Source organism: Gracilinanus agilis, chromosome 2 (assembly GCF_016433145.1).
Source record: "Gracilinanus agilis isolate LMUSP501 chromosome 2, AgileGrace, whole genome shotgun sequence".
Taxonomy (NCBI): domain Eukaryota; kingdom Metazoa; phylum Chordata; class Mammalia; order Didelphimorphia; family Didelphidae; genus Gracilinanus; species Gracilinanus agilis.
The window spans coordinates 207,584,112-207,611,258 of NC_058131.1; the positions used below are offsets into that span (position 1 = coordinate 207,584,112).

Consider the following 27,147-nt stretch of genomic DNA (forward strand, 5'->3'; position numbering starts at 1 on the left):
GTGGGCCAGAAGATGAACCCTTGCCTAAGCTCCTTTCTTGAGATAATAGATTCTTAAGATAATATGATTCTATGAAATCCTCTTGTTTTTGGACCAGAAACCAGCATGTTTTCTAAAGAAATCACTTAGGACCAAATAGATATATGAGAAAGATGAATAGATCATACCTTTGGCTGATCTACTGGCTGAAGTTCATCTGGAATGATGATGATAATAACAGTGATAATAATAATTATTATAACAATAATAGCTAAAGTTATGTATAATGGCTTTAAGATGTAAAAATAACCTCAAAACAATTCTGTGAAGTAGATGGGAGCTGTTGTTATCTCCATTTTATTCATGAGGAAACCAAGTTTGCCAAATAATTTGTCCAGGGTCACAAAAGTAGTGTCTGAGCAGGGCTTGAACTCTCAGTGGTTCCTAATTCTAAGCCTAACACTTTAAACATTATTAAACCTAATTATTAATCAAGATAATCTCCCAATCATCATGCAATGCACAACCCTGGTTGAAGCTGTACAATGGGGTTATTATTTCTCCTGCTTTTGGAATCATCCTACTTCTGATAAGATGCTGAGATAATCTGATGACTTTACTAGTGGATTAAAAGGAAGAAAGACCCAGTTCTTTGTGTCTGTGGGTATCAGGAAAATGCTGAGCCCGGAGGGATGGAACCTTCAAGATAAGTTTGACCATTCCTAATGAATGTAAGGGTTAAAATTAAAGGTTGTATTAAATATATAAAAAGGTGGTCACCAAAATATATTACTCATGTTAGGATGGCTTTTTATGGTAGTTTATTTACAAAAGGAGAAAGAGTAAAAGCAAGAAAATCAGAGAGAATAGATAATCACTCTGGCCCAGTCTGAATCAGGCAGGGCTTCAGAGGCCCCAGAAAAGGGGGCCCAGAGGTAAATTGAACGATGGTTTTAGCTACGAGGCCTCCTCTAAGATGAAGGGCCTCTCCAGAGGCTAGTACCTCCAGAAAAGCTAGGAAAAGCAGTCAGCCTTTTTCACTTGCCCACATGGTAGTTCTAAAGGAAAATCTAAGAGCAGTCCAAGGCCCCAAACTGGAGCTCCTTCAAGGTCAATTTAGAAGACAAAAGAGCTGGTCACAGAAAGTTCTTGCTACTTTTAATAACCCTTTCTTATCGCCATTTCCTGTGTCTTCCTTCCACTTTACATGGACCAATTGCAGCTATAGCTTTGCTTAGAACTGCCCAGGGGGCAGTCAGTCAATTCTAATTCATCACCTACTATTTCACACATGGGCCACAGACCTCCCCATACTTAAAGATAAGTAAGGTGTATACACTTCTGGTGATTAAATCTAAAAATGGCCAGGGGAGAGTTAATCCCATCTTCACATGAACCTTTTATCCCTTTCCTTTGGGAATCCCACTTAGGATGACTTCTATTCTTCCAGCCTCCTTAACTTGTACTTTCTAAACCATACTTCCTCCATGTAACCTTCTTTGTAGGAAGTAACCTACAGTGATCATTTCCTCCCTAGAATTCCTAGGACAAAATTAATGCTTCCTTGTGATTCATTTAACAAAAATGAAAAACCTATTTGGGCTGAGAATTGTGATGGAGCACATAGAAGATGTATTGATTAGTTTAGACAAGATCCTTGCCCTCATGGAGCTTGCATTTTTAGTGGGAGAAGGGGAATAACCTATAGATGCAGATGCCATATATTAGATAAATGAATCAGAGAAGCTCAAGTAGTATTGAGTTAAAACCAAAAGGGAATGGCTGCGTAGGATTTTTTGAAAACACTTAGAAAATATGATATATTTTATTTTTCCAATTATATGTAATAATTTGTACCATTAATTTTCTAGCAGTTTGAGTTACAAACTCTCTTTTCCTCCCTTCCCTATTTCCTCCCTGAGATGGTAAGCAATTTGATCTAGGTTATACATGTGCATGCATGCAAAACATATTTCCATATTGACCATATTGTGGAAGAAGACATATAAAACAACAAAAAAAAATGAAGAAAATAAAGTGAAAAGTTGTATGTAAGTCTGTCCAAGTTTTTCAGGAATCCTGCTCATCATCTATTATAGCAAAATAGTATTCCATTACAATCTCATACCTCAACTTGTTCAGCCACTTTCCAGTTGATAGGCAGCCTCTCAGTTTCTATTTCTTTGCCACCAAAAAAGAGCTGCTGTAAATATTTTTATACAAAAAGATCCTTTCCCCTTTTCTGATCTCTTTGTGATACATACCTAGGAGTGGTATTGCTGGGTCAAAGAGTATGCACAGTTTCACAGCCCTTTGGACATAGGTTCCAAGTTACTCTCCAGAATGGTTGGATCAGTTCACAACTCCACCAACAGTGTCCCAATCTTTCCACTAGTCTGGGTAGGATTTTAAAGCAGGTTAAAGGAGGGTAGACAACATTCACAATACCCCAGAATTTCAGAGTTGGAAGAAACCTAGGATATGACCAAGTTCAAACCATATCTGAACAAGGATTTTCTCTACATTCCACTTCTCTAGCAATCAGAAAGCTTTTGCATCAAATCTTATAGTGAGGGGGTCCTTTTGTTTACCAAGACAATTTATTCCATTATGGGATAGCTTTAATTGTTAGGAATGTTTTTTTTTCTTCTATTGAGCCAAAAATTGTTTCCCCACAACCTGCCCTTCTGCTGGGCCCCAAAAGGCAGAACTAACAAGTCTAACCCTTCTCTTAAGAGACACTCTTTGAGATACTTAAAGAAGATTCAGGCAGCAGTAACACTGCTAACCAATAGACTTGAAGGCATGAAAATTCAGGGCAAGTTTGGAGACAGGGAATATCCTGTTCAGAAGTGCAGGGATTTAGCATAAAAAGAAGTAAAATATGAAAGTGAATATGGAGATGGGGAGTTTGTTGTTGTTTAGTTGGTTTTCAGTCACATCTGCCTCTTTTTAACCCCCTTTTGGGTTTTTCTTAACCAAGATTCTAAAGTGGTTTGCCATTTCCTTTTCCAGCTCATTTTAAAGATGAGGAAACTGAGGCCAACAGGGTTAATGACTTTTCCATGGTTACACAGCAAGTAAGTATCTGAGGCCAAATTTGAACTCAGGTCTTCCTGCCTCCAGGCATGTTCCTGAACCCATTAGTATTAAATAATTTTAGTTAATATAGTAAAACAGAAAGTTTGTAAGGAAGAGTACAAAGCTGAAAGCATTTTCTGAACTGATCAGAATCTTTTAAGGTGTGATCCAATTCATAATTCTATTAACTGGAAAACTAAGGCAGTGTGAAATAATGAATAGGACCAGTGTGGATGGCAGAATCTCTGGATCTTTGCCTCTCTTTTGCTATTTGTTAACTTTATGGTCATAATTAAGTAAAGCCACTTTATCTGACTCAGTTTTCTTAAGAGCAAAATGGTTATAATACTTGCACTGCCTATCTTTCAGAGGGGAGGGGAGGAATTGCTTTTTAAATGCTGATGTGCTGTGTGAAGACCAAATTGTTGATATTGTAGCTATTACAATCTCATTATTTCTACTTTATTTGACAATTAGAAAAGGCAGCCTGGGGCAGTGAGTAGAATGCTGATTTTGTAAACAGAGGACTTGAGTTTGAATCCTAGACTACCTATATGACCACAGGCAAGTCAGTCACTTAAACCATTTAAGCTTGTTTCCAGATGTTGAAGTTTGCTGATGATTGTTTTTAGCTCCAAATCTCTGATTCTATCATTTTGCAAAAGAGTTAGTGTTACTTAAAATGAACCTAATAAATCTAAAATTCAAAGGGAAATAATTAGCTGGGATTTTTGTGTGTGTGGCATATTTCACTGATAAAGGTCTCATTTCCAAAATGTGTATAGATATAGACATAGATATAGATGGAATTGATTCTGATTTCAAGAAAGTGTATTCCTAAATCTATAAATATAGCCTAAGGAGAAGAGCATGTATTTCTCAAGGGGAGAAACTTGGGTGATCTATAGTCATATAAAGAAATTTTATAGATTAACTATAATTAGAGAAATGCAAATTAAAACAATTTTGATATTTCATTTCACACCATCAGTGTCAAAAATGACAAAAAGGAAATGATAATGTTTGGGGATCTTTGGGTAAAAAAAAGACACATGAGTGTACTTATTGGACCTATTAATGAGTACAGCCATTCAAGAAAACAATTTGGAAAAGATGCCATTTGACCTAGATATAACATTGCTAGGCCTAGCCTCAAAATTGATCAAAGAAAGAAAAAATTCAATGTTTACAATGCTATTTATAGCAACTCTTTTTGTGGTGGCAAAAAAAAATTGTGAACTAAAAACTGAAATGTCTATTAATTGAAGAATGGCTAAATAAATTGTAGTATATGAATGTGATGAACTATACTGCAAGACATGAGAAAATAGATTATTTCAAAGAGATGTAAAAAGACTTATGTGAACTAATACAAAATGAGATGAGCATAACTCAAAGAAGAATTTAAAAATGCAAAATATTGAGAGTTTTTATAAACTGATAATGAAAAGAATGGGTAGAACCTAGAGAATAATTTATACAGTAACAATAACATAGATACAAACTTTGAAAACTCTAAAAAACTATAATCATTAAAATGACTTTTCATCATTCCAAAGCCCAGTCAGGAAACTTTCTTTCCCTGAGAGGTGATAGATACAGGATGCAGATTATGACATATGGAAATACACACACAGATTGATTTTGTATAGTTATTGAGACAATTGCTTTGCTTCACTGATATGTGGTAAAAATATTTCCCTCTGCATAGGGTAGGAGGGAATGCAGATATCTAATAATTTTGAAAAATAGAAAGGTTGAGGGAGTGCTGTAGATGTGGAATAGTGTGTTTTATGTTTTACTTTAAGATGAGGTCATTGCATTGTATTAATTTTACTTAATTTTTTTGTTTTGTTATAGTCCTCACAAAGACTGAGTGGTATGTAAATATTTTTCATGTAAAAGCAAAATCCATGAGTAAAATATTTCTATGAAAGATTCAGTGTTAGAAGGAAGAGTAATGCTAGAGATATGTTTCAAGACTAGCATGTGTTTTTAGCATTGTTAAATATCAGATAAATTCTATTTGATCCCACACATAAATGTGTAGAGTATTTCATATATAGCTAATGCTATGCTGAAGTGTGCCTAAAAGTTGTCATGCTCAACAGATATAAAGGATCAAAACTGAATGATCTCCCAGATAAATGATCAAGCCTCCCTTACCTTTACTTGGTAGATAAAAATTTAAGAAGGTACGCTTAAACTTTTTCAGTCATAGAAACATTATTCCATTTATTTAATCTGTAGATTAATGAGTTCATTGCATTATCCTTGTATTTGTTTTTCAGATGGCAGAAAGGCAAAATTCCCTGTTAAAACAGTTTGCTTTTAGAGCCCAGAGTTCCAGAACTAAGAAAACCAGAGTAGTGATTTTTTAGTTCTTTATAATAGCCACAAAATAAATAATCATCCATGTGGTCTGTATGCAAAACTGTCTCCAGATATGTTGCCTTAAGACATCCATCTCCTAGACATCAAGAATTCCTCGCAGTTAGAGTCAGTTCTGCACAGGGAATGATCAAAACCAGCCTAGTCTGTTGTAATTCATGCCTGGGAAAGCAAATCTCTTCCTTTTTCATTTATAAGGAAGACTGTTTCAGAAAGAACTGGAAAAGAAACCTGACTTCAGCTTCCAGCTCTGATAGGGACTAACTGTGTGATGCTTTAGAAGTTATTCAACCTCTCTGAGACTTTTTTTCTCTAGTAGTGAAATGGAAATAATACTTCTTACTTCTCTGGCAAGATTATTGTGAGGAAGATGCTTTATAAACCTTCAAGTATTATGTATGTGTGTGTGCCTATGCGTGGTGGTCTACAGGAAGAATATAGGATGTGAAATGGGATGGGAGAAAAGGTCCAGACCTAAAATCTCATTGGTATCAAGCTCCATTAATTAAGAAAGTTTCTGTTCCCCTGCAATCAACAATGTTATCAAATTGTATTCTTAGAGTGTTGTCTGGGGTGACGGAATGTTTGAGTGTCTTGTCTATATAGCCTGTGATTTATTCTCTAATCCCACATTTATTCTCTAAGTGCTGCTGGTATTATTCTTTATAATAATTATATTAAGCTCAACTTCTGATTTTATAAAAAATGTCCTTGCCTTAAAATATTTACATGGCATGTATATTATCCTGCACAATTTTACAATCTGTAGCATTTTGCATGTGGATTGTATGTATACATGACATGTGTGAAACAGACATGTGCAACATGTATACATCTGCTTATGTGTATTATTAGCTCACATTGATGTCGTGCTTTAAGGTTTGCAAAGTGCTTTTCTTGTAACACCTTTGTGAGATCAGTAGAGCAAATGACAAAACTCTTGTTTTCTAGATGAGGAAACTGAGGCTTCTAGAAGTGAAGAGACTTGCCCATGGCCATACAGAGAGTAAGGGTCAGAGTCAAGAATCAAACCCATGTTTTCTGCCTTTAAATCCATTACTCTTTCCTTCGTACTTTGTGTTTGTACACATGAATAAGTGTGCACACATATGGCCATTCAGGCATGCTGATAGTGCATATTAATTGGAACCTTCTCTTTGGCTGTACTTGTTCTCTTGTTTATAGCTTTAAAAAAATTTAAGGGAAAATACATTGAGTTATGCCTGACTAGTTCATCTTGCCATTTTCCTATTGTTAGTTTCTGTCTTCTGGAACATAGGAAAGAACTTAGAAATCACCAAAAAAGGCTTTTGAAGAACTAAAATAATTGTTACAAAGCTTGGGCAATAGAGTCTCTTTACTACTAGCTTATGAAGAAGGTTAATAAGTATGGCTGGGGGGTTTCCAAGTTCATGGCATATTAGAATTAGCAAACTAGAAGAAAGGAAAGGAGGATATTAAAGGTTGTATCCAGACAATAGTTACGATGACTGATTGTAGGGAAGGAAATTAAAAAAAAAAAAACCTAAATAGCAGACAAAGATTTGTCCTGTGTGTCACCCACAACGATTAATGGATGAATGCTAATTATTTTGCACTTGTTTCTGCCATAGCCAGGGAAAAGGTGAAATTATATGCAGTATATCCTCTTTAGGGACAAAATGAAATGTCTGATACCTTTTAGAAAGATTTCTAGCACAGATGATTAAAATAAAATGTTCATATTTTAAGTTTCCATTATGTAAAAAATTTATTCATCTAGAATAGCTCCTGTTATAGTGAAATTTTCTTGTGTTCAGTTCAAGTCAACAAACTTTTATTATATGTAATATGATATTTTTAATAGTATGTGACCTGGATACACCCTTAATCTTTTGTGTGTACATTCCCATATGCACACATACACACAGACACACAACCCCTTCAGCTGAAGGTCTGACAACTTGTATGGCCAGTGGGTAGGAGGTTCTGAGAGGCAAATAGGGAGTTGATAGTAGGGAAAAATTATGATTAGAACTATTTCAGAACTGTAAGGAGACACCTTGGGGATGTAATAAATTCTCTTTCGCTGTAGATCTTCAGGCAAAAGCTGGATTAACCAATCCAATTTGTAGTGGGGATTATTTTATGTTTAACTGAGGGGCCCTTTCTCACACTGGGATTTTTGTAATTGTGTATATCTTCCCTTGGTAGCTAATGCCATTCTTAGCTCCCTAAGGGTCTTATTTTCCTTCCAGGCAAAGGGTTCTTAACCTGAGGTTTAAAGATTCCCAAAGGATCTCTAGATAGATTTCAGAGTATCCATAAATTTATATGGGGAAAAAAAATCACAACTTAATTTTTACTAATATCTAAATGAAACTTAATATTCCCTTCATTTATAAATGTAGGCAATAAATGTATTATGAGGCCTCCATTAGTGTTCACAGTATACCAAAGTGTTTTATAGTGCAAAACATTTAATAATCCCTGTTCTAGAGCATTCTAGTACTATTCACCAGACAGAAACCTCCCAGACACTAGTTTTTCTAGTTTTGTTTTCCCAGCTAAGGGTTCTCTCTTTGTTAAGATATCTGTAGGTCCATTATTTTCCTTCTCTTTCTTTTAAGTTCTTTTCCCCACACATCTATCTCCCATTGCATATGTTTTTTCCCACCACAATCTACCTTTGAAGTTGTTCTTTTGTTTAGTGTTTTAGAGACTACAGGATTTAGAGTTTAGAAGGAATATTTAGAGGTCTTCTAGACCAGTCCCTTTAATCAAAAGGTGAAGAAATCAAAGACTCAGATGAATCTGATTGGTCAAAATTGGCAAAAAAACTAGTGGAACAAGAATCCTTAATCGGGTCTTCTAACTCTAGACATCATCATGCAATAAAAAGAACTTGGGATCTGAAATCAACCAAAGTAGGAAAGAATTAATTGGCTTTGAATCCTAGCTTTGCCACTTATTAACACTTTGACATTTTTAGCCTTCTTGGTCCTCAGTTCCTTTATCTGTAAAATGAAGGGATTAAACTAGCTGACTCACAAAACCTTTAGCTCTAAATCAATAATCCTAAAACTAATGCTTTAATTCCTCTTTGTAGCCTACTCAATCCTACCACAAACCCAGTTCTTTGATTTTATTTCTCATGATGCTTTCATGCAGTAGACATAACCAGCCTTCCCTCCATTATAAGGTCCTTGTATTTTCCAGGTCTGGTTTGTAGTGGGGATTGTTTTGTGTTGAACTAAGGGCTCCTTTGTGACACTGGAATGTTTGGTCTGAGCTAGAATTGTCTAATTTCCTTAGTCTAAGCTCCTTTAACCTAGAGTTTAAAATGTTACTAAACTTGCCCATGGTCATAAACAGCTGTCTTTTCCCTTACAGATTGCATGGAGGTGGGGAGGGTGGATATGGATAAAATATATGAGCTAGGATTTTTCTGCTCTTCCCAAGTCCTCTAATCATTCCCACTCTGCCAGCTCTAGCAATGGCAGTCAGGAATCTATAGAAAAGTGATTTTTTTTTTTTTTTGTGACAGGACATTAGCACCAGAATCAATTTCATTCCAAATACTTGTATCAGAATCTGCCCCTGATGATGATTTAGAGTTGGAAGAGACACCAGACACCATTGAATCTAAACATATCATTTTACAGATGAGAAAACTGAGGCACAGAAGACTTTTGCAACTTGCCTACAGTCACATAGATAGTAAATGGCAGAGCTGAGATTTTACCTCCCCTCAAATGATCCTGTGAAAAAATAAATACTGGAAGCAATGATCTGAGCCATACTGACATTTGTTGTAGAACATTGTAAATTACAAAATGTCAGGGTTCTGACCTGCCCCAGCTTGGCAAAAAATACCTAGTGCTTATAAGTCAGCTGGTATACATAGTCAAGTTATACAAACCATCCCGCTCCTTAAAAGGATCATCTCTTCTCAGAAGAGGTGACCAGACAAGGTCTCTTCTATGAGGTAATGATCAATTTCACATATAGTAAAAGCCGAGGTCATCCTTGGAGCTTCAAAGCCCACTGAGATAGCCCACTATGGACACATGGACACAGCTTCCCTTGGCAAGGATATCTTGCCAGGGCTTTTCAGAGAACTTTCTTGGTGATTTTTACTCACAATATGATCACTGATTATTGATTCTCATATACAATGATTCAATTAATTAATAATTGGAATTATTCCTTATCATCAATTAATGATCATTAATTAGTTAAAACATGTCAGTGGATAGAGACCTGGATCTAGAGTCAGGAAAACTCATCTTCCTGAGTTCAAATGTGGCCTTAGACACTAGCTGTGTGATTCTAGGCAAATTGCTTTCTTTTCCTCAGTTTCCTTATCTGTTCAGTGAGCTGGAAAAGGAAACAGCAAAATCCTTCAGTAGCCTTGACAAGAACATTCAAAAAAGGGTCACAAGGAGTTAGACAGGGCTAAAACTGAACAACAAAAAACCATAGAGATAAGATCATAGTGAGACCACTAAAATAATATTCAGTCCTCACACTATAATCATTCATGGTTCTAATGTGATTATTTATAGACTTTCCCTGTGTCCTAAGTTTCAGAGTTTCAGAGCTATATTTGAATTCATTTCTCTTAATTTCAGTTCCTTTTCTATTTTCACTGGACAATGCCTTTGGGAATAACTTTTTTAGTGAATTCTTCTTGAAGGGCTTACTTTCCAGGAAGGAGTTAAATGCCCCAAGCTTTAGAGTAGTGACTGTGAGGACTTGGAGTAGGAAAAGATCATTGTGAAAAATTGGGGGAGTAATTTGGTTGGCTCCAGACTTTAGAGGAAAAATTTGTACTGTCTATTAAAAAAAAAAAAAAAAGTAGAATTCATCAGGAACAGTGCCTTCTAGGTAGAGAAAACCATAAGAACAATGTCTTTAGGGCACAGAACTCCCACCCTTGAATTTTCAGATGACTCTAAATAGACCTCTGGCCAGAGTGGAGAGAGATTATGGAAGGGACTCGGAGAGAGGCCTGGAGATCATGGTTTTTATTGTGGCTTAGCCTCTATAATGGTGAATATGTTACTTGACTTTTGAACCTCAGTTTTTTCTGATGAAAAATGGGGATTACAGCCTTTGCTTTGTTCTATTTACTCCATGGAACTGTGGGGAAAATGCTTTGGATATCCTAAAGGGCCATAAAAATGTTGATGGTGATGATGATGTTGGAAAGGCTAGATTTTCTTGTGGAGGGAAAATATTACTATCTTTTCATTTTTTTTTTAAAGCAAACATCTTTGGGTAATTCATGCCGTAGAGGCTTGTCAGCAACATGGAATTTCTGCAGTATAGAGAAAATGTAATGTAGAAAACATAATGTCTCTAGTGAAAGGCACCACAGAAGTTTCCATGTGTTGGCAAGGGTTATTTGAGTTTCTCCTGGCTGCTAAGCAAGCCTTCTTTCTCTAGGGAATTAGTAGGAAGCTTGGTGTAGTGCAGTATTGCTGAGTGCTGAAGCTTCTCTTAGTGCCCTTGACAATGGCAACTTTAGGAAGGGTTCAGGCTGGCAGCACATGGTTAGAATTTAGGATTGCTGGTTGGTACAGCTTGTCTCTGTGTAGAACAGTGAATTTCAGTTTTGTTTCCAAAGAAAATCAAAGGTAGAATTAATACCTTAGGGATCATTTATTTGAACCAATTCATTTTACAAATTGGGTAATAAATAATAAGTCACTGAGTCAGATTTGGACTCAGACCTTCTGACTATCAATACTGTTCTTTCCATTATTTCATTTTCTGCTCTCTCCTATTGAAATGGAGGTAAAATGATTCTGTGCTACACATCTTAGGCAATAAATCCATTCAGTAGAATATCAAGTATATGAAGTGCTAGAGGGCATCTAGGTTGCCTCAGTGGATAGAGTCCCAAGTCTGGAGATAGAGGACCTGGGTTCCAAGACACTTCCTTGCTTGTGACCCTGGCAAATCACTTAACCCCAAATTGCCAAGCCATTACCCCTCTTCTGTCTTAGAATTGTTGCTAAACCAGAAAGTAAGAGTTAAAAAATAAATTAAATGGTGGGTTCAGTGTCAGAAAAATCATGATTTGAATCCTGATTCAGAGACTTTCAAGCTGTATGAACCCGAGGCAAGTCACCTAAGAATATTTGAGCTCATTTTCATCCTCATCCTATATCATCAGTATAGTTGTTGTGAAGATCAAATGAGATAAGTGTCTAAGACAATTTTCACTCTAAATAGCTTATAAATGCTGACTGTTGCTGCCAGGGTGGATCCTCCTTCAAGCGGATAATGGCCCGAACAGTCTAATAATATTTTACTGAAACATCAGGTCTATTTTACAATTTCTGCCTCTTGCCCTGTCTCTCAAAGTACTTAGCATATGAGCACTTCAAAGTCCACAGGAGAAAAGCTGAATCCAGATATTGGATGTTAGAATATTCAGTTCATAAGTTCTAGAGATCATCTGATCTACCTCATTGGCCCTCCTCCCCCCATTTCCACTTTATGGATGAAGAAAATGAGTCTTACAAAGAAATGCATGACCCAAGGTCACATAGTTGGGAAAAGATAGTAGAACTAGGATTCAAACTGAGGTAGCCTTGGGTTGAATCTTAAATTGTTCCAGTGGAAATTCATATTGAGCACTAGGAGTTCATGTACAAAGATCTAGGGGTATGGATCAATTTCTGGTCTACATACTATTTCACACATTAATATGATATTACCTTATTTTTTTCCTAACCCAAATTAGAAGGAAGTCTTCAGTTACTATTTGTTAAAATGGAATTCTCCTCTGCCTTTCATGGATATAAGGACTTTAAAGATATAAGATTTAAAGCTGAAAGGGACTTTTGGGGGGCCATTTAAACTGACTTCTGAATTTTACAAGCAGGAAAATTAAGACCCATGGAAAAGATAGCACTTGCCCAGCGGCCCAGTTGCTTAATTGGTATCTGAACCCAGGGTCTCTGACTGAATTTTATATTTTCTTATTATGCTACACAACTTGACCAAAAAAAAAAAAAGGCCCCCAAAACAAAAAAAAAAAAAAAAAGCCTGTTATTCTCTATCCCATTGATTCTCCAAATGTCCATGTATTCTAGGATGTCACAGATTATCTCACGGAGGACATTTATCCTTTGAGGAATTATGATGCTATCATCATGGCACATATTGATGCATACTGTAACATTTCTAAGCCTCTGTAAACCAGTCATGAGTTTAGGTAGCTGGAAGAATTAATTACTGAGCAGTATACCTAGTGATGAATCTCTCTGAACTCAGTTCCTTGCATAACATACCTAATCTGCCAGTGAACCTGTACCTCAAGTCTTCTCAGCATGACGGAATATTTCAAAGAACACAAGTTTATCTACAAGGTCATCACAAGGCAACAAGGTAGAATTTTAGAAGAAGTTATATACGATTTTCAAATTTAAATGAACTAACATTATTTTGATTAATGGGAAATATATGCTTGGACATATCACTTTTAAAAGGAACTTTCAAAGTTGCATTTAGATTATGAGCTCCTTGATTACTTTTGGATTCCTTTGTATCCCCATTGCTTGGTACATACTGAGCACTGAATACATTCTTTGACTACTGAGTAATAAATAAAAACAGGATATTGATGAGAAAAGGAATTAATTTATTGCTTCTTAAAATCTCATTGACATTGACTATTATGATGCTTTTTGCTTTAGTTTTTCCTCACTGATTGGTTTCAGTAAGAAAAATATATCCCCATCTACCATATCTAGTTCATCATCCCATCCTCAGAGTTCCTTTAATGTGAATATTTCACCTATAGTGTGTCAGGCCAAGTGAAGGTTATGATAGAAGGCTTCAGTGTCCTAAGTAGATTTTAATCTTGTTTCCTTATGACTTCTTTGTTTCAGAACTTATTTAATTTTCTTTCTAGTGTGGACCAGATGTGGACATAGTGTTCCCTTAGCTAAAAGGATCATCTAAATCCTATTAAAGAAAGATTAGATAAAGGGTTCTGATTTCATCCAGATTAGTTTATCAATTAATTCCTAAATTCTTAAGCATCCATTAAATCATCTACATCAGGGCATAGCCAGCTAAGTCTTGCCTTTTGCTGTGCCACAGGACACCTTTCCTTAACTAGAATAATGAACTTTGGAACTGGACCTCCAGAAACCCTGTCCTTGACTGCCACCCTCCCACAGACAGCCTACTTAGCTTTGGGACACATCCTAAGGTAGAATTGAGTAGATTTAAGGGACAGTCAATTGATCCTCATTTTTGCCTCTTGATTTGGTCTGTTTCAGTTCCTATTTCATCCTGTTACACCATCCATCAAAAACTAAGACCTAACTGGCAAGGTCATTTTGTCCTTTGCCCTGCTGCCTCCTATGCACCCTTCCCTTGCTTTCCATCTTCTCCAGAGAGAATATTCAATATTCAATATTTGAATATTACCATGACTACTGGACAGAGCATTACAATCTACTGTTCCACTGACCACCCATGAGTGACTAGAACAAAGCTTCCTTTCCTTGCCACTACTTCCTGATACAAGTTATATCTCTTATTAGAATATAAGCAGATATGGTTAACGCTTTTATATTTGTATCCTCAGTACCAAAAGAATCCTGTGTGACTCACTGGGGGATACTTTAATATTTGTTAATTGCTTGATAAGAGAGGCACCATGGTGTAAGGTAAAGAACACTAAATTTAGAGTCAGAAGGGTTTTTTTTGAAACAGTGTTATCATTTAGTATCTGATTTATCCAGGGCAATTCCCTTTCCCTCTCTGGATGTTGTCATCTATAAAGTGAAGGATTCAGACTGTATAATCTCTAAAACCTGCTTCAGCCCTAAATCTTCTGTTCAAAATACTTTACTAGGAATTATTGTAATGAAAATACCTCTTCTCTCACGTAGAAATGTTATAATACTAAAAAACATGGTTTACTAGGGCTAGAGGTGTTAAGATGAAGAAGCTGTTTGTGTTCTCTCTTCTCTTCTCTCAAAGCCTTGAGGATTTAACGTTCTCTATAAACACAGACATGAACAGCCTGTACTCCAAACCCCTGTTGTTGGCAGAGCAGAGCTTATCACAGACACTGTGATCCTTAACCCAGTTGTTTTAGATATTACAACAACTAGCATGTTAAAATGCTGGGTTGATCTTTTTTTTGGTATGTTATTAGAGATAATTAAAGGAAGCACGATGATCTGTAGGAAGTTCTGCCTTTTTATAGTTTTAACGAACTAGTACCTACAATTGTTAAAATAATTTTTTAAGTTTAGACTTTTTTTTGAAACTTTTGGTAAATGAAGTTAGAATTATATAACTTTTCCAAATAATTTCCAGAAGATTCATCTTCATGAGTTCCAATCCAGTTTCAGACACTTATTAGTTGTGTAACCCTGGGCAAGGCACTTGACTCAGTTTGCCTCAGTTTACTCATCTGTAAAATGAGCTGGAGAAGAAAATGGCAAACTAATACAATATTTCTGCCAAGAAAACTACAAATAGGGTCACAAAGAGTTGGACACAACTGAAACAACTAAACAAGAATTGATGGAAATAGTATAGGAAAGAATACTTAATTGTGATCTCAGAAGATTAAAAGTATGAATTCCAATACTGTTTTTTTATTGTGTGACCTTGAACAAAGCTTCTGTGGAATGAAAAGTTTTGATTAGATGACCCTTCTAACTCTAAATTTATGAAGCTATGATATATTTCTTCTGATTCTAACTCCAATTCCCTCTTCTCTTCATCATGCTACTCAGAAAGTCAGGACAGGAAGGTTTTCATGGCTTTTTTTTATCTAATTCTTGACCTCCCTAACTTCCTTCAAGTTTCAACTAAAATCTCACCTTCGACAGGGGACTTTTCTCACCCCCTCTTAATTCCAATGCTTTCCTTCTTTTAATAAGTTTGTGTTTATCTTTTGTATAACTTGTTTTCTATGTATTTGCTTGTGTGTGCCTCTCCCATTAGATTGTAAGCTCCCTGAGGACAGAAACTGTATTTGGCTTCTTTTTTTTTTTTTATTTAACCTTTAATGCCCATTAGCACAGTGCCTGGCACATAGTAGGCACTTAATGCTAATTGAGTGATAAATCCTTTTATATTATATCATCATGTTAAAGTTAATGCTTTATTTTTCATAAACTTTAATCCATGGCAAAGTGAGAATGCAGATAAAACATTAATAACAAGAGAATTTGTACACATTATAACCTGTTTTCTTAGTACCCACAGTCACTGTGGATTAATTATTTATCTATTAATAATTATTTTTATAATTAAATTAATTACGTATGAATTCAATAAATATTGATGTAATTTGGCAAACATCTGAACAAAGGATCTGTATGAAAGATTAGTTAAAATTGAGAAAAGTAGAGTGGAATAAGTCAGAGAGGTCCTTGAATGCCTGGTTTGTGAATATGGATTTTATCTTATGGTTAAAGAGGATTCATTAAAATTTTTTGAAAGGGAGAATGATATAATTCATGAAAATTAATCTGTCAGGGATGTGAAGAATAAGTTGAATTTAATACAGATTTTATGGATAGAAATACATGGTAGTGGTACTGAGACACTCAATCCTGGGTGAGATGAAATGCTCATTTGTGATTCTTTTAGTAAATATGGTGATGAGCTTGAAGGTGCAGGACCATAAATTGGACATTTCATTTGATTGTCAATATGAGAACTATGTGCTATGGCACTCTTATAAATGAAGACAAGTATCCATTTTCCCAGCATCTCCTCTTTATTTTTTAAGGAATGGAAAAAGCAAAAACAAAAAGTGATTAGGCTTTATCATACTTGTAAAAAAGTTCATCTAATTTATTATAATTGTATTAAAAGGCTTTACTGTAACCATTTGTTGTTCTTCAGAATATTCAGATTCTTTATATCATTAAGTTGTTGAATCATACTGAATCATTCACTCAGAGCTTGCTAAGAGCTTAATTAGAACTTGCTAGGATAAAAAGAATGCACCTTCATTATAAAAGGCAGCAGGGAGCCCTGGGTTGAGGAAGGCTGTTTTAGGCTGTCCTTAAAGATAGAGACCAGAGACTAGCTTTCTGAGAATGAGGACAACATCAGATCAAATGAATTCAAACCATTGTGACTGTTAGTAACCTAGTGAGTAGCATAATTATGTTAGCATGGCATAAGCAGTGGCATGTTGAGAATAAACTGAGATAACCAAAATTGAATAACCACAGTGAAATTAAGAGAATATAGTAATACATTTTTATACTTCATTTTTCTTCTCTCTACATATCATTTAGCATGTTTTATAAATGAATTTGTTATTATTATTATGATCATTTTTGTTATAAATTAACATAATGCTTCTCTTTATTGTTTTTCACATTTCTGGCATGGTAAATAGAATGCTGGGTTAGAATCAAAAAGACCAGACTTCAAATCCTGTCTCACTATTTGTTATGACCCAGGACAAATTACTTGACTTCTCTGAACCTCAATTTTCTTCATCTCCAAAATGAGAAGTCTGAAGCCAGCACTAACTCCATGACCATCCTATGAACTACTCTAACCTTCTATCCAAACTAAACAATCAAGAAATCATGGGATCATAAGTTCTGGAAGAAGACATCAAAAGCCTCATTTTATTTAGCTTGACCTTCAAGTTATCAACAATAATACAGGCATAATAATAATATCATCCTCATCATCTTTATTGTTAGTTATTATCATTATTATTATGTACTTAGTATGAGGCCAAAGTGCTGGTTGCTCTAAAGTTCTAGTTTTGCATGTTAGCCAGTTTTCCAGTTTGGTACATTCCTTGGGATACTGGCTGTCATCAATTTCATAGAGGGAATTAGCATAGAATTTAGTTGGTAGGACCTTGAGATCAACTTCCCCAAATCTAGTCACCCTGGCTCTCCACCTTGGTGTCATCTTTGACTCCTTGCTCATCCCACACATCTGATCCATTGCCAAATCTTGTTTCTACCTATACAACATCACTAGTGTAAATCCCTTTTTTCAACCAATGTCCCCTCCAAATCCTGGTTCAGACCATCACTTCTTGCTTCTACACACAGTGACCTTCCAACTGGTCTTCCTGACAAAAGCCTCTCTCCATTTTTAAATTATCCTCCATTTGGCTGCTAAGGTACTTTTTCTAAAATATTTGTGAAAATGGGATCCAAATTCAACAAGAGTATACTTTATTAAAATATGAGATAAGAACTAATAATAATCAGAATAAAAGAGAAGGGGAAGAGAAGAAGCATTTAAGCACCTGCTGTGTGCTTAGCATTTTACAAATATTATTACATTTGCTTCTCAAAAAAGGATCCAATGAATATATGCTGCTATTATTCCCATTTTATAATTCACGAAACTATAACAAATGAAGGTTATGTGATTTGCCCAGGTTCACAGAGCTAGTAAATGTGTGAGACTGGGTTTGAACTCAGATCCTCCTGATTCCAGGCCCAGCGTTGTGTCCTTTACACCAACTAGCTTACCAAATCATCCTCTTGCCTAGTGGCTCCTTATTTCATCTAGTATCAAATGTAAGGGCCTTTGCCTTTTAAAGCTCTTCACCATCTGCCCCTATTCAGCCTTCTCAAACCTTACTTCTCTCTACACTGATCCAGCCACACTGGCCTATTTGCAATTTTTTAAACCGAGTCCTTGATTTCCCATCTTGGAACCTTTTCACTGGCTGTCTGCCATGACTAGAAGGCTCTTCTCTCTCTGAGTTCTCATGACTTCCTCAGAACTCATCTCAAATTCTACCTTCTGGGAGAGTCCTTTCTTGGGTTTTACAGCTGCTGAAGCTTTCCTTTTCAGATGACTTTCCCTTAGCCAGTCCATGCCTTAGTTATACAGATATTTCTGTCTTCTCTTTCCCATTAGAATAGAAAACTTAGATTATATTAGATAGCTATCTTTGGAATTATTTCATTTTTTCTTTGTATTTTTAGTAATTGGAACTTAGTAGACATTTAATAAATATTCGATTATGTACTAGAACTCTTAAAACAAAGAAAACTTGGATTATTTTAGATAGATGGCTTTGGAATTGTTTCATTTTTTCCCTTTGTGTCCTTAGTATCTAGAACTTAGCAGGTACTGAATAAATACTTGCTGCTTGATTAGATACCAGAACTGTTTAGACAATAAATACTTGGATTATTTTAGATAGATATCTTTCTACAATAGGTGATGTTTGTCATTGACTTTATAAATAAGGGTTTAATAAACTTATCTATTTCTTGTCCACTTCTGATCATTTTCATGAAGATCAATGGTTTTGCTTTCTTTTTTTCACTAACGACTATTATGTTTACAACAAAATTGAAGTTCATATTTACATATGTTTTTTCTGCTTCTCTTACAGTGCCTGAAACAGTATGTTGAGTTGTTGATCAAAGAAGGACTAGAAACTGCAATTAGCTGCCCAGATGCAGCTTGTCCAAAACGAGGTCATCTACAAGAGAATGAGGCATGTTAATAATACAAATGAGTCTCTTAATGCATGAAAATTGATTCCAAGTAGATTACCAGGGTGGTTTGCTTTGGTTTATATATTAGCTGCTTTTAAAGGTCACATGCATTTAAATATGCCTTTGGTTTTCTTCTAGCCTTACGCTTATTTCTGTTCTTTGTGTTTTTAATTAGATTGAATGTATGGTTGCCTCAGAAATTATGCAAAGATATAAAAAGCTGCAGTTTGAAAGAGGTATGTAATTGTCCTAGTGCATGACTACTTCACTTACTTTCAGAATCATCCTAATTTGTTGTTTTTGTGGTTGGAGGGGGAGGGTACAAAGCAGAACAGTTTTGTGATGTGTTTCCTTTTCTGAAATAAAAATGTCCTTTTTCTGGAAAAGCTGAATAACATTAACAACATTAGCAATCTATCTATCTAAACATACATATCTATCTATCTATCTATCTATCTATCTATCTATATATGTGTGCACACATATTTTATGTATGTATATATATATTTTTTTTTTACTTAAAAATTTATAACATTATTTTATGGTTAGAAAAACCAAATCTTTAATCAGGAGAGAGATAGTGTCCACTATTTGGCTGCCACCAATATTTCTGTGAGGATAGCCGCACCAGGTAATAACTCCGAAGAACCATAGAATTTGGGAAACTTATACATTTTGGGAAACATGGGGACAGGGATATAGGATTGATTGGCATTACAATGGCTACAAGGAAATGGGAGTGTTCAAACTACACAGACAGGATACAATCAGGTTAGGAAAGGGACCATAGCCAGAAGCTAGGGTGTAAGGGAATGGACTAGGTATAGTGGATACAAAAGGTGCCCAGGTGTGGGTCATCTTGGGAAGGGATCTCAGACACAATAAGAGAAGCTACTGGGATAAAAGGATATTTTAGTATTTGATTAAAATTTGTTAACTCCACCTAGCTAAGTCCATTAAATATCTTAAGGTGTGCTGTTCAGTCTGAAACTGCTAGTCCCAGATTCCTTTCAGGGTGGATTCTCATGGGAACCAAAAAGAACTTGGGGCCTCCAGTTTACAAGCTAACCCTAAACTTGGTGCTCTCTTGGTTTCCACATCGACAATATCATTGTAATATTTTCAAAGCCTGACATGATAGGTAACAAAAATATTATTTTGCAGATGAGGAAACTGAGTCATAGAATGACTAAAAAACCAAAACATTTATGCCTCAGCCAAAAAATCATTTTAGAACAGAAAGCAGTCTTAGAGAATATCTAGTTCAGTCCACTAAAAATAGGCAAAATATGATTCAGTCTGAAGAAAGTGACTTGTTCAAGGTCATGCTGCAGCACAAAGAATTAAAGAATAAAGTCCCATAACCATTTTTCTATACTATTAGCCTCCATAGATTACAGTAGGGGGCCTTAAGTGCTGAGTTTTAAAATTAATCACTTAGTAAGTTTAGTATACCAAGAACTGAAAAATAATGTGGTTATCATCTGAAGAAAAAGGTTTGTTTTTTTCCCTTTGTTTACTGAAAGACTATTTTTAAACTCCATTATAGGACACCTTCTTGACTCAATTTTTAAAAAAGTAATTGTCTCCTTAAAAAACACACATAAAACAAACAAACAAAAAGGTATATCTTTGATTTTAAATGCATCTATTACATAGAACAGTGAATTGAACATCCACAGTTACATATTTACTCCAAATTGCCTGTACAAAGGTTTTCCCAGGCACTTAAAATTTCAGTAGTTCTGTTTAGTTGTGTATATTATGCAAATGGGCATCCTTGATTCTTCTTCACAACTTTAGAGCCTTGCCTGTCTTGTTCATCCCCTCTTAGAATTCCACACCAAATGATGTTTTTAAATCAAAACTCACTTTCAAATGTAAGTAGTGTACACCTTCAACCTGGAAGCAAATCCCAGTTGATTTTTTTGCCTAGTTAGAGGAGGTAGATCAGAATCTGCTAAAAAGGACATTGTTGCCTATCATGGCTTTCTTCTAAGAACCATGTATTTTGCTCCCCCACTCTTTACAAAAATGGTGTTAGAATGTGCTTTTGGTAGTCTATACATTTAAATGACATGTGTGAAGTTTATCATACACTTCACTTTTACAAAGTGGCACACACTATTAAAAGCAAATATAGTTAAGGTTAAAATCACTTAATTTGGAGTTCTGAAACTTTATAAGATTCTCATGCAAACAGACCCATGGGAGAATCTCTTACCAAAAGTAGCAGATTTAAAGATTATAAATCAATAAACTTTGCAGGTCATTGTTTTGTTAGACTAGGAAGTTGGATAATTTTTCATGTTCAAGAATCTTGTGGATCTGTTTAAAAATAAAAAAGAAACCATTCCTTTTAGCCTAAAAGAAACAGTTTTCCTTCTCAGTGTCTCTAACACAAATGACTCCTTTTTAATTTTTTTTTTTATTTCAAACCCTTAACTTCTGTGCATTGACTTATAGGTGGAAGAGTGGTAAGGGTGGGCAATGGGGGTCAAGTGACTTGCCCAGGGTCACACAGCTGGGAAGTGTCTGAGGCTGGATTTGAACCTAGGACCTCCCGTCTCTAGGCCTGGCTCTCAATCCACTGAGCTACCCAGCTGCCCCCTTTTTAATTTTTTTTAACAATATTACAATTATTTATTAATCATCTGATCTATGCTACTGTAACCTGAGGTTACAAAGATTAAAAAAAAGTTCCTGTCTTCAGTGAATTTGCTTGGGGTGGAGGGGCACCATTTACACAGATAAGTAAATACAAAATATCAGGAGTGATTATCTCTTCAGTTTATTTTGTATATGTTGTTTGTACACGGTAGTTTGCTTATTACCTAAGCCATTAGAGTAGGAACTACTTGAGTAAACTGCTTTTTTCTTTTTAAAAACATTAAAACTTATTTCTAACACACTAAATATACTTTTATTAAAAGCTCATAAATTCATGCTTATCAGACCAAAAGGTCATCTAACCAGGTAAAAAACCCTGAATTCCTGTGGATATATACATATATAATAATTTATTAATATTTTTCCACTTATAGTGGGAATACCTAAAGGAATTCGACAGTTATTTTTAAAGTCAAATGAAGAACTCTAATTAGACCATCAAAGTTTTTAGAGTTAAAGATCCCTAGGAACCTTGTTTTAATAAATAAATTAGTATTATTTATAATTACTTTACCAGTTATTTCTTCCATTCAGTTCCCTTCCCTTCCCTTTTCCTTTCCCTTTCCCTTTCTCCTTTCCTTACTGTTTATGACATCTATTTTTCTTCAAATATTAGGATAAAAGGACAAACTCCTCAGGTCTTATTTACAACAGTAAATTAATTTGCTTAGAGATTTCTCTTATCTAATTAGGCCTGTTTGTATTTTTATAAGTTGAGAATCAGTGAGTTATGTCTTAAAATTTCATTGTTGAATGCTTCCCACGTTCCTATAGAGAGGTAATAGTGCACATTGACATTTTTTTTTTCCTCTTTGGGTATGACCAATGTAAAAATTGTGTTTTGCTTGACTATACATGTTTGTAACATGGGTTCTGGAGCATGGAAGGGAGAGAGTGTAGACCTTTGAGAAAGGTAAAATGGAATTTTAAAATATCTCATTGTCAAGATTGCAAGACAATTCAGACAAACATTTGTAGTTATTGATAGGCCTTGCTTAGTTAAAAAGAACTGGGCCAGAGCTTCCAAAATGACCAACATCAAGTTAGTGAATTTTGCTTGGTTTTCCTTATTAATTCCATCCTGTATTATATATGCAGTACAGCCCACTGAAGTCTGGGCATTGGGCAAATGAAAATGTTAGCAGAATTAGTACCTCGGAGGTCACAAGCAATGTGTTGATGGTGTTAAGTGACTCCTGGAGATGCAGCCAGTGTGTCAGGTAAACTGGACCAGAATTTCTTTCCCCTTCTACCACTCCCGATGAGAATCAGCTCCAGTAGACACAAGGCAACATGCACAGTGTTGCATTGTAGTACAAAAAGTCACATTAAAGCACAAGAAGTCAGAAAATTAAATTAGTTTCCATGGGAACTTCAACTATGCCTCCTTTCCCTTACAATCTTGTTGATAATAGGGCCTGTCATTATATGGTAGCATAATGGACAGTGCTGTCTGCCTAGGCTATTTCTTTGTTCCTGTTGAATGACCCTGGACTAACATACCCCTGTGAAATGCACACATTCAAGGAGATGCAAACTAGACTGAAAAAAAGTAGTCTTACCCTTGTCTCTGGGATATTAGAAATTGAATGGAAAGTGGGAAGAATTTGGAATGAGTACCCTAAGTCCAAACCAAGGTTCTGGGTAGTTTATTCACTGTACTAGATCCTGGTTCCTCCTGTGTAAAATGAGGAGAATCAATTGAGTACCCTCCAAGGTCTTTTGCCAGCACTGTGATTTTATAAAGGCTAAAGAGGGTTGTCATAGGAGACAGTGCATCACTATACCATTTCTGACTCATTTGATTTTGTCTGATGGTGAAGAACTTTTGATTTTTAAAGAGATGATTCTGCACCATAGGTAGGGACAGAAATAGGAGAGTAAGTGAGTTTATGGAAAGGAACAATGAATAATACCATGTCAGTCCCAGAATGGATTTTAGTAGATAGCTAATCCCATCAGATTTGTTTTATAGATGAGACAATGAGACTCAGAAAGGGAAATGACAGACCCAGCCAAGGTCATCCAGATCCTAAACTCTAGAGCCAGGATTTGGATCAAAATCTTGTGATTCTAAGTCTAGTGGACTTTCTCTTATGCCCTTCTTCCTCCCAATAACCACTCTGTTTCTCCTGGCTCTTCTCTCTGGGGTATCTGATATTTGAGGCTATCAAAATTAGTGGGAGATGGAGATAAACTTAACTTCACAGATGCTTTTAGTTTAGGCTACTCATTCTATTTTTCTGGGATCCAACATTGTGTCCATAAAGGGAGGCAAGATCATTTTTAGACTGAATCGTCAAATGTTATTTAAAGTTTGTCTATATTGTCCCTTACCTTTCTGACTTCCCAATGCCAATCTAGCTTCAGTTTATCAAAGAGCCAAGAAGGCATGTCAGAGGATATCTAGGCCAACTTCATCTTATACATGAGGAAATTGATTTTTAGGCAAATGATGGCTGGGCCAAGGTCATAAGGTGAGAAGGAACAGAATCAAGATTCAGACCTAAGTATTCTGACTCTAAACACCACTGTTTTTTTCCAGTACTATTTCCATTAACATTAACTTTATGCTGCTGAGTGGTCACTTAAGGCTCCTCAAGGCGGCACTTCTTTAGAATATGCATCTCCAAACCCTAGAGACATTGAAAGTCAAAAGATATGAATTCAAGTCTCTATTCTACCACTTATTACTTATATGATTATGGGCAGGTCACTTGTGAGCCTCAGTTTACTTCTGTGTAGAAAAGAAGAGTTTAGACTAAATGATGTCTGGGATTCACTCTACCTCCAAATCCTATAATTTTATAATATTCCTTGTTTTCAGTCCCTTCCCTCCTTCCACCTCTGTTTGCCTGTGTAGGGCCTAATTTTCTCTTGGACTCAGCTCTCAACAAGGTTGTCATGACTGAGAAAAATTAAATTAGTGCTTGAAACATTATCTTTAGGACTTTTTGTTCAGGCAGCTAAGATGATGGAGTAAAGAACATTCTGAGCTTGTTGAAATCCAGTTCCAAACAATGACAAAAGAAAAAATATTTCAAAACAAATTTTGGAGTGTTGAAACCAACAAAAGACACATTGAAGTAGGATTTCAAGCAAAGAAAATGTAGAAGGGCAACAGGAAAGTCCTGTCTCACTGGGGTGAGAGGTGAGAGTAATGGAATCAGTAGCACTAAGAGAGACCTGGTTCAAGCACACTCTGAGAAAGTTGAGGAATAGCCTGGGGCAAGCCCCAGGCTATTCCTCAACTTTCTCAATTCCAGCCCTGGCAATACCATGGGAAGCTAATAGCTGGGTAAAATCCAGCTAAATCCACTGCACATGGCACCCAGGGGAACCCAGCGACAGTATTCCCCCTACCCCAGAAGAGGAGCTGAGCTTCAATATAAAGGCAAAATCATGAAAAAAGACCCCCTAAATGGGCAAAAGACAAAGAAAAAGCCTGACCTTAGAAAGCTATTTCAGCAAAAGTGAAGCCCAAAACACAACCTCAGAAGAGGACAGCAATAATAGAATAGAAATATGTAAACTCCTCAAAGGCAAATATGAAAGGATCAGGCCCAAAATGAACTCCTGGAAGAGCTCCAAAAGAGGATCAAAAAGCAAATAATAAGAGAATATGAAGAAAAAAACTAAATGTTAGAAAAAGTCAATAGCTTAGAGAGCAAAAACTTACTAAAGAAAAAAGATTCCTAAAAAAGGAAATACAAAATCTCAAAAAAGGAAAATAACTAAAAAAGGAAGTCCAAAGTCTTTAAGAAGAAAATAAATCCCTTAAAATTAGAATTGGATTAATGGAAGCTAATGACTCTATAAGAAAGCAAGAAACAATAAAATGAATTCAAAAAGATGAAAAAAATGGAAGAAAATCTGAAATATCTCGCTGGGAAAAAAATTGACCTAAAGAATGGATCTAGGAGAGATAAACTAAGAATTCTTTGGACTGCCTGAAAGCCATTACCAAAAAAAAATTCTAGACATCATATTGCAAGAAACTGCCTTGATATTCTTGCATAAGAGGAGAAAATGGATATTGAGAGAGTCCCAACAGTCACTGCCTGAAGGAGATCCCAAATTGAGCAATCCCAAAACTACTATAGGCTAATTCCAGAACTTAAAGACCCAAGAGAAAGTACTGAAAGCAGCCAAAAAAGAACAGTTCAAATATTCTTAAGCCATTGTCAGGAATACATAGGAAGTAGAAGTTTTACATTAAAGGACTGAAAGATGTGTAACATGATATTCTGCAAGGCAAATGATCTAGGACTTCAACCAAGAATCATCTACCCAACTAAACTGAGCATCATATTCCAGGAAAAGAAATGGATACTTATTGAAAAAGAGAAATTCCAAGAATTCCTTACAACAACAACCAGACTTTTAAAGTGACCCTGTGGGGTTGTATTGATCACATTCCTACATAGGAAAGTATTAACTAGAATACTTGAGTATCTATGAGAAAAGAAATACATAAGGTAATCAAGAAAAACAATGATTGCCTTATTAAATAAGGTAATAATTAAGATATTTAAGATATATATGATGATTGAAATACCTAAGGTACTGAAAATACTTAAGATACTTAAAAAGGTTTAACACTACTAAAGCAGTGAATAGGGTCAGAGAATAAGATGAATATTATGGGATGATATCCCCTGCTCCCCAAACTAACAAACCCATCAACAACAAATCAAAAAGAAATCAAGATATAAGAGAGAGGACTACACTGGGAAAAGAGAAAAGCAGAGGCAATTGGAAGTAAGTTATTTCACATGAGGTATGTAAGAATCAATGCACTGGAGGGAAAGTTGGGTGGTGGTAGGCAGTGCTTGAACATTACTCTCATTGGAATTGGTGCAAAGTGGGAATAACATTGACACACACTGTAGAAACTCATCTTACCTGACAGGGAAATAAGAATTGAAGGATGTATAAGAAAAGGTGTGGGAGTTGGACAAAAGAGAGGATGAACTCCAGGAGATGGTAATTGGAAAGAAAAATATCAGTTGGGGAAGGCTGAAGGAGAAGAAGAGAAGCACGAATAGGAAAAATAAGATGGAGGGAAACACAGTTATTAATCATAACTGTGAATGTAAATGGGATGAACTCACCCATATAAGGGAAGAGCTACAAGAAACACATTTAAAGCAAGGAAACATACACAGAGTAAAGGTAAAGGTGTGAAACAGATTTTCTATGCTTCAGCCAAAATGTAAAAAAGCTAGGGGTAGCAATTATGATGTCAGACAAAGCAAAAGTGAAAAGTGATTTAATTAAAAGAGCTATGGAAGAAAATTACATCTTGATAAAAGGTACTTTAGAAAATAAAGTAATATTAATATTAAACATATACACCAAAAGGCATAACATCTAAATTCCTAAAGAAGAAGTTATATGAATTAAAAGAGGAAAAAGACAATAAAATGGTATTAGTAGGAATCAGAATTAGATAAATTATACCAAAAAATAAACAAGAAAGAAATTAGGGAAGTGAATAGAATTTTAGAAAACTTAGATTTCATAGACCTCTGGAGAATAGAAAGGAACT

The 27,147-nt window shown here is 35.5% G+C and overlaps 1 protein-coding gene across 2 annotated transcripts in view; it reads left to right on the plus strand.

Annotated features, from left to right (window-relative positions):
* RNF144A (ring finger protein 144A) overlaps positions 1-27,147 on the plus strand; it is a 68,198-nt gene that overhangs the window by 8,635 nt on the left and 32,416 nt on the right. For both annotated transcript variants that reach the window (XM_044663617.1, XM_044663616.1), the window contains exons 2-3: positions 18,821-18,925; positions 19,102-19,162. In XM_044663617.1, the coding sequence (XP_044519552.1) occupies positions 18,821-18,925; positions 19,102-19,162 (166 nt within the window). The remainder of the gene's footprint in view (positions 1-18,820; positions 18,926-19,101; positions 19,163-27,147) is intronic.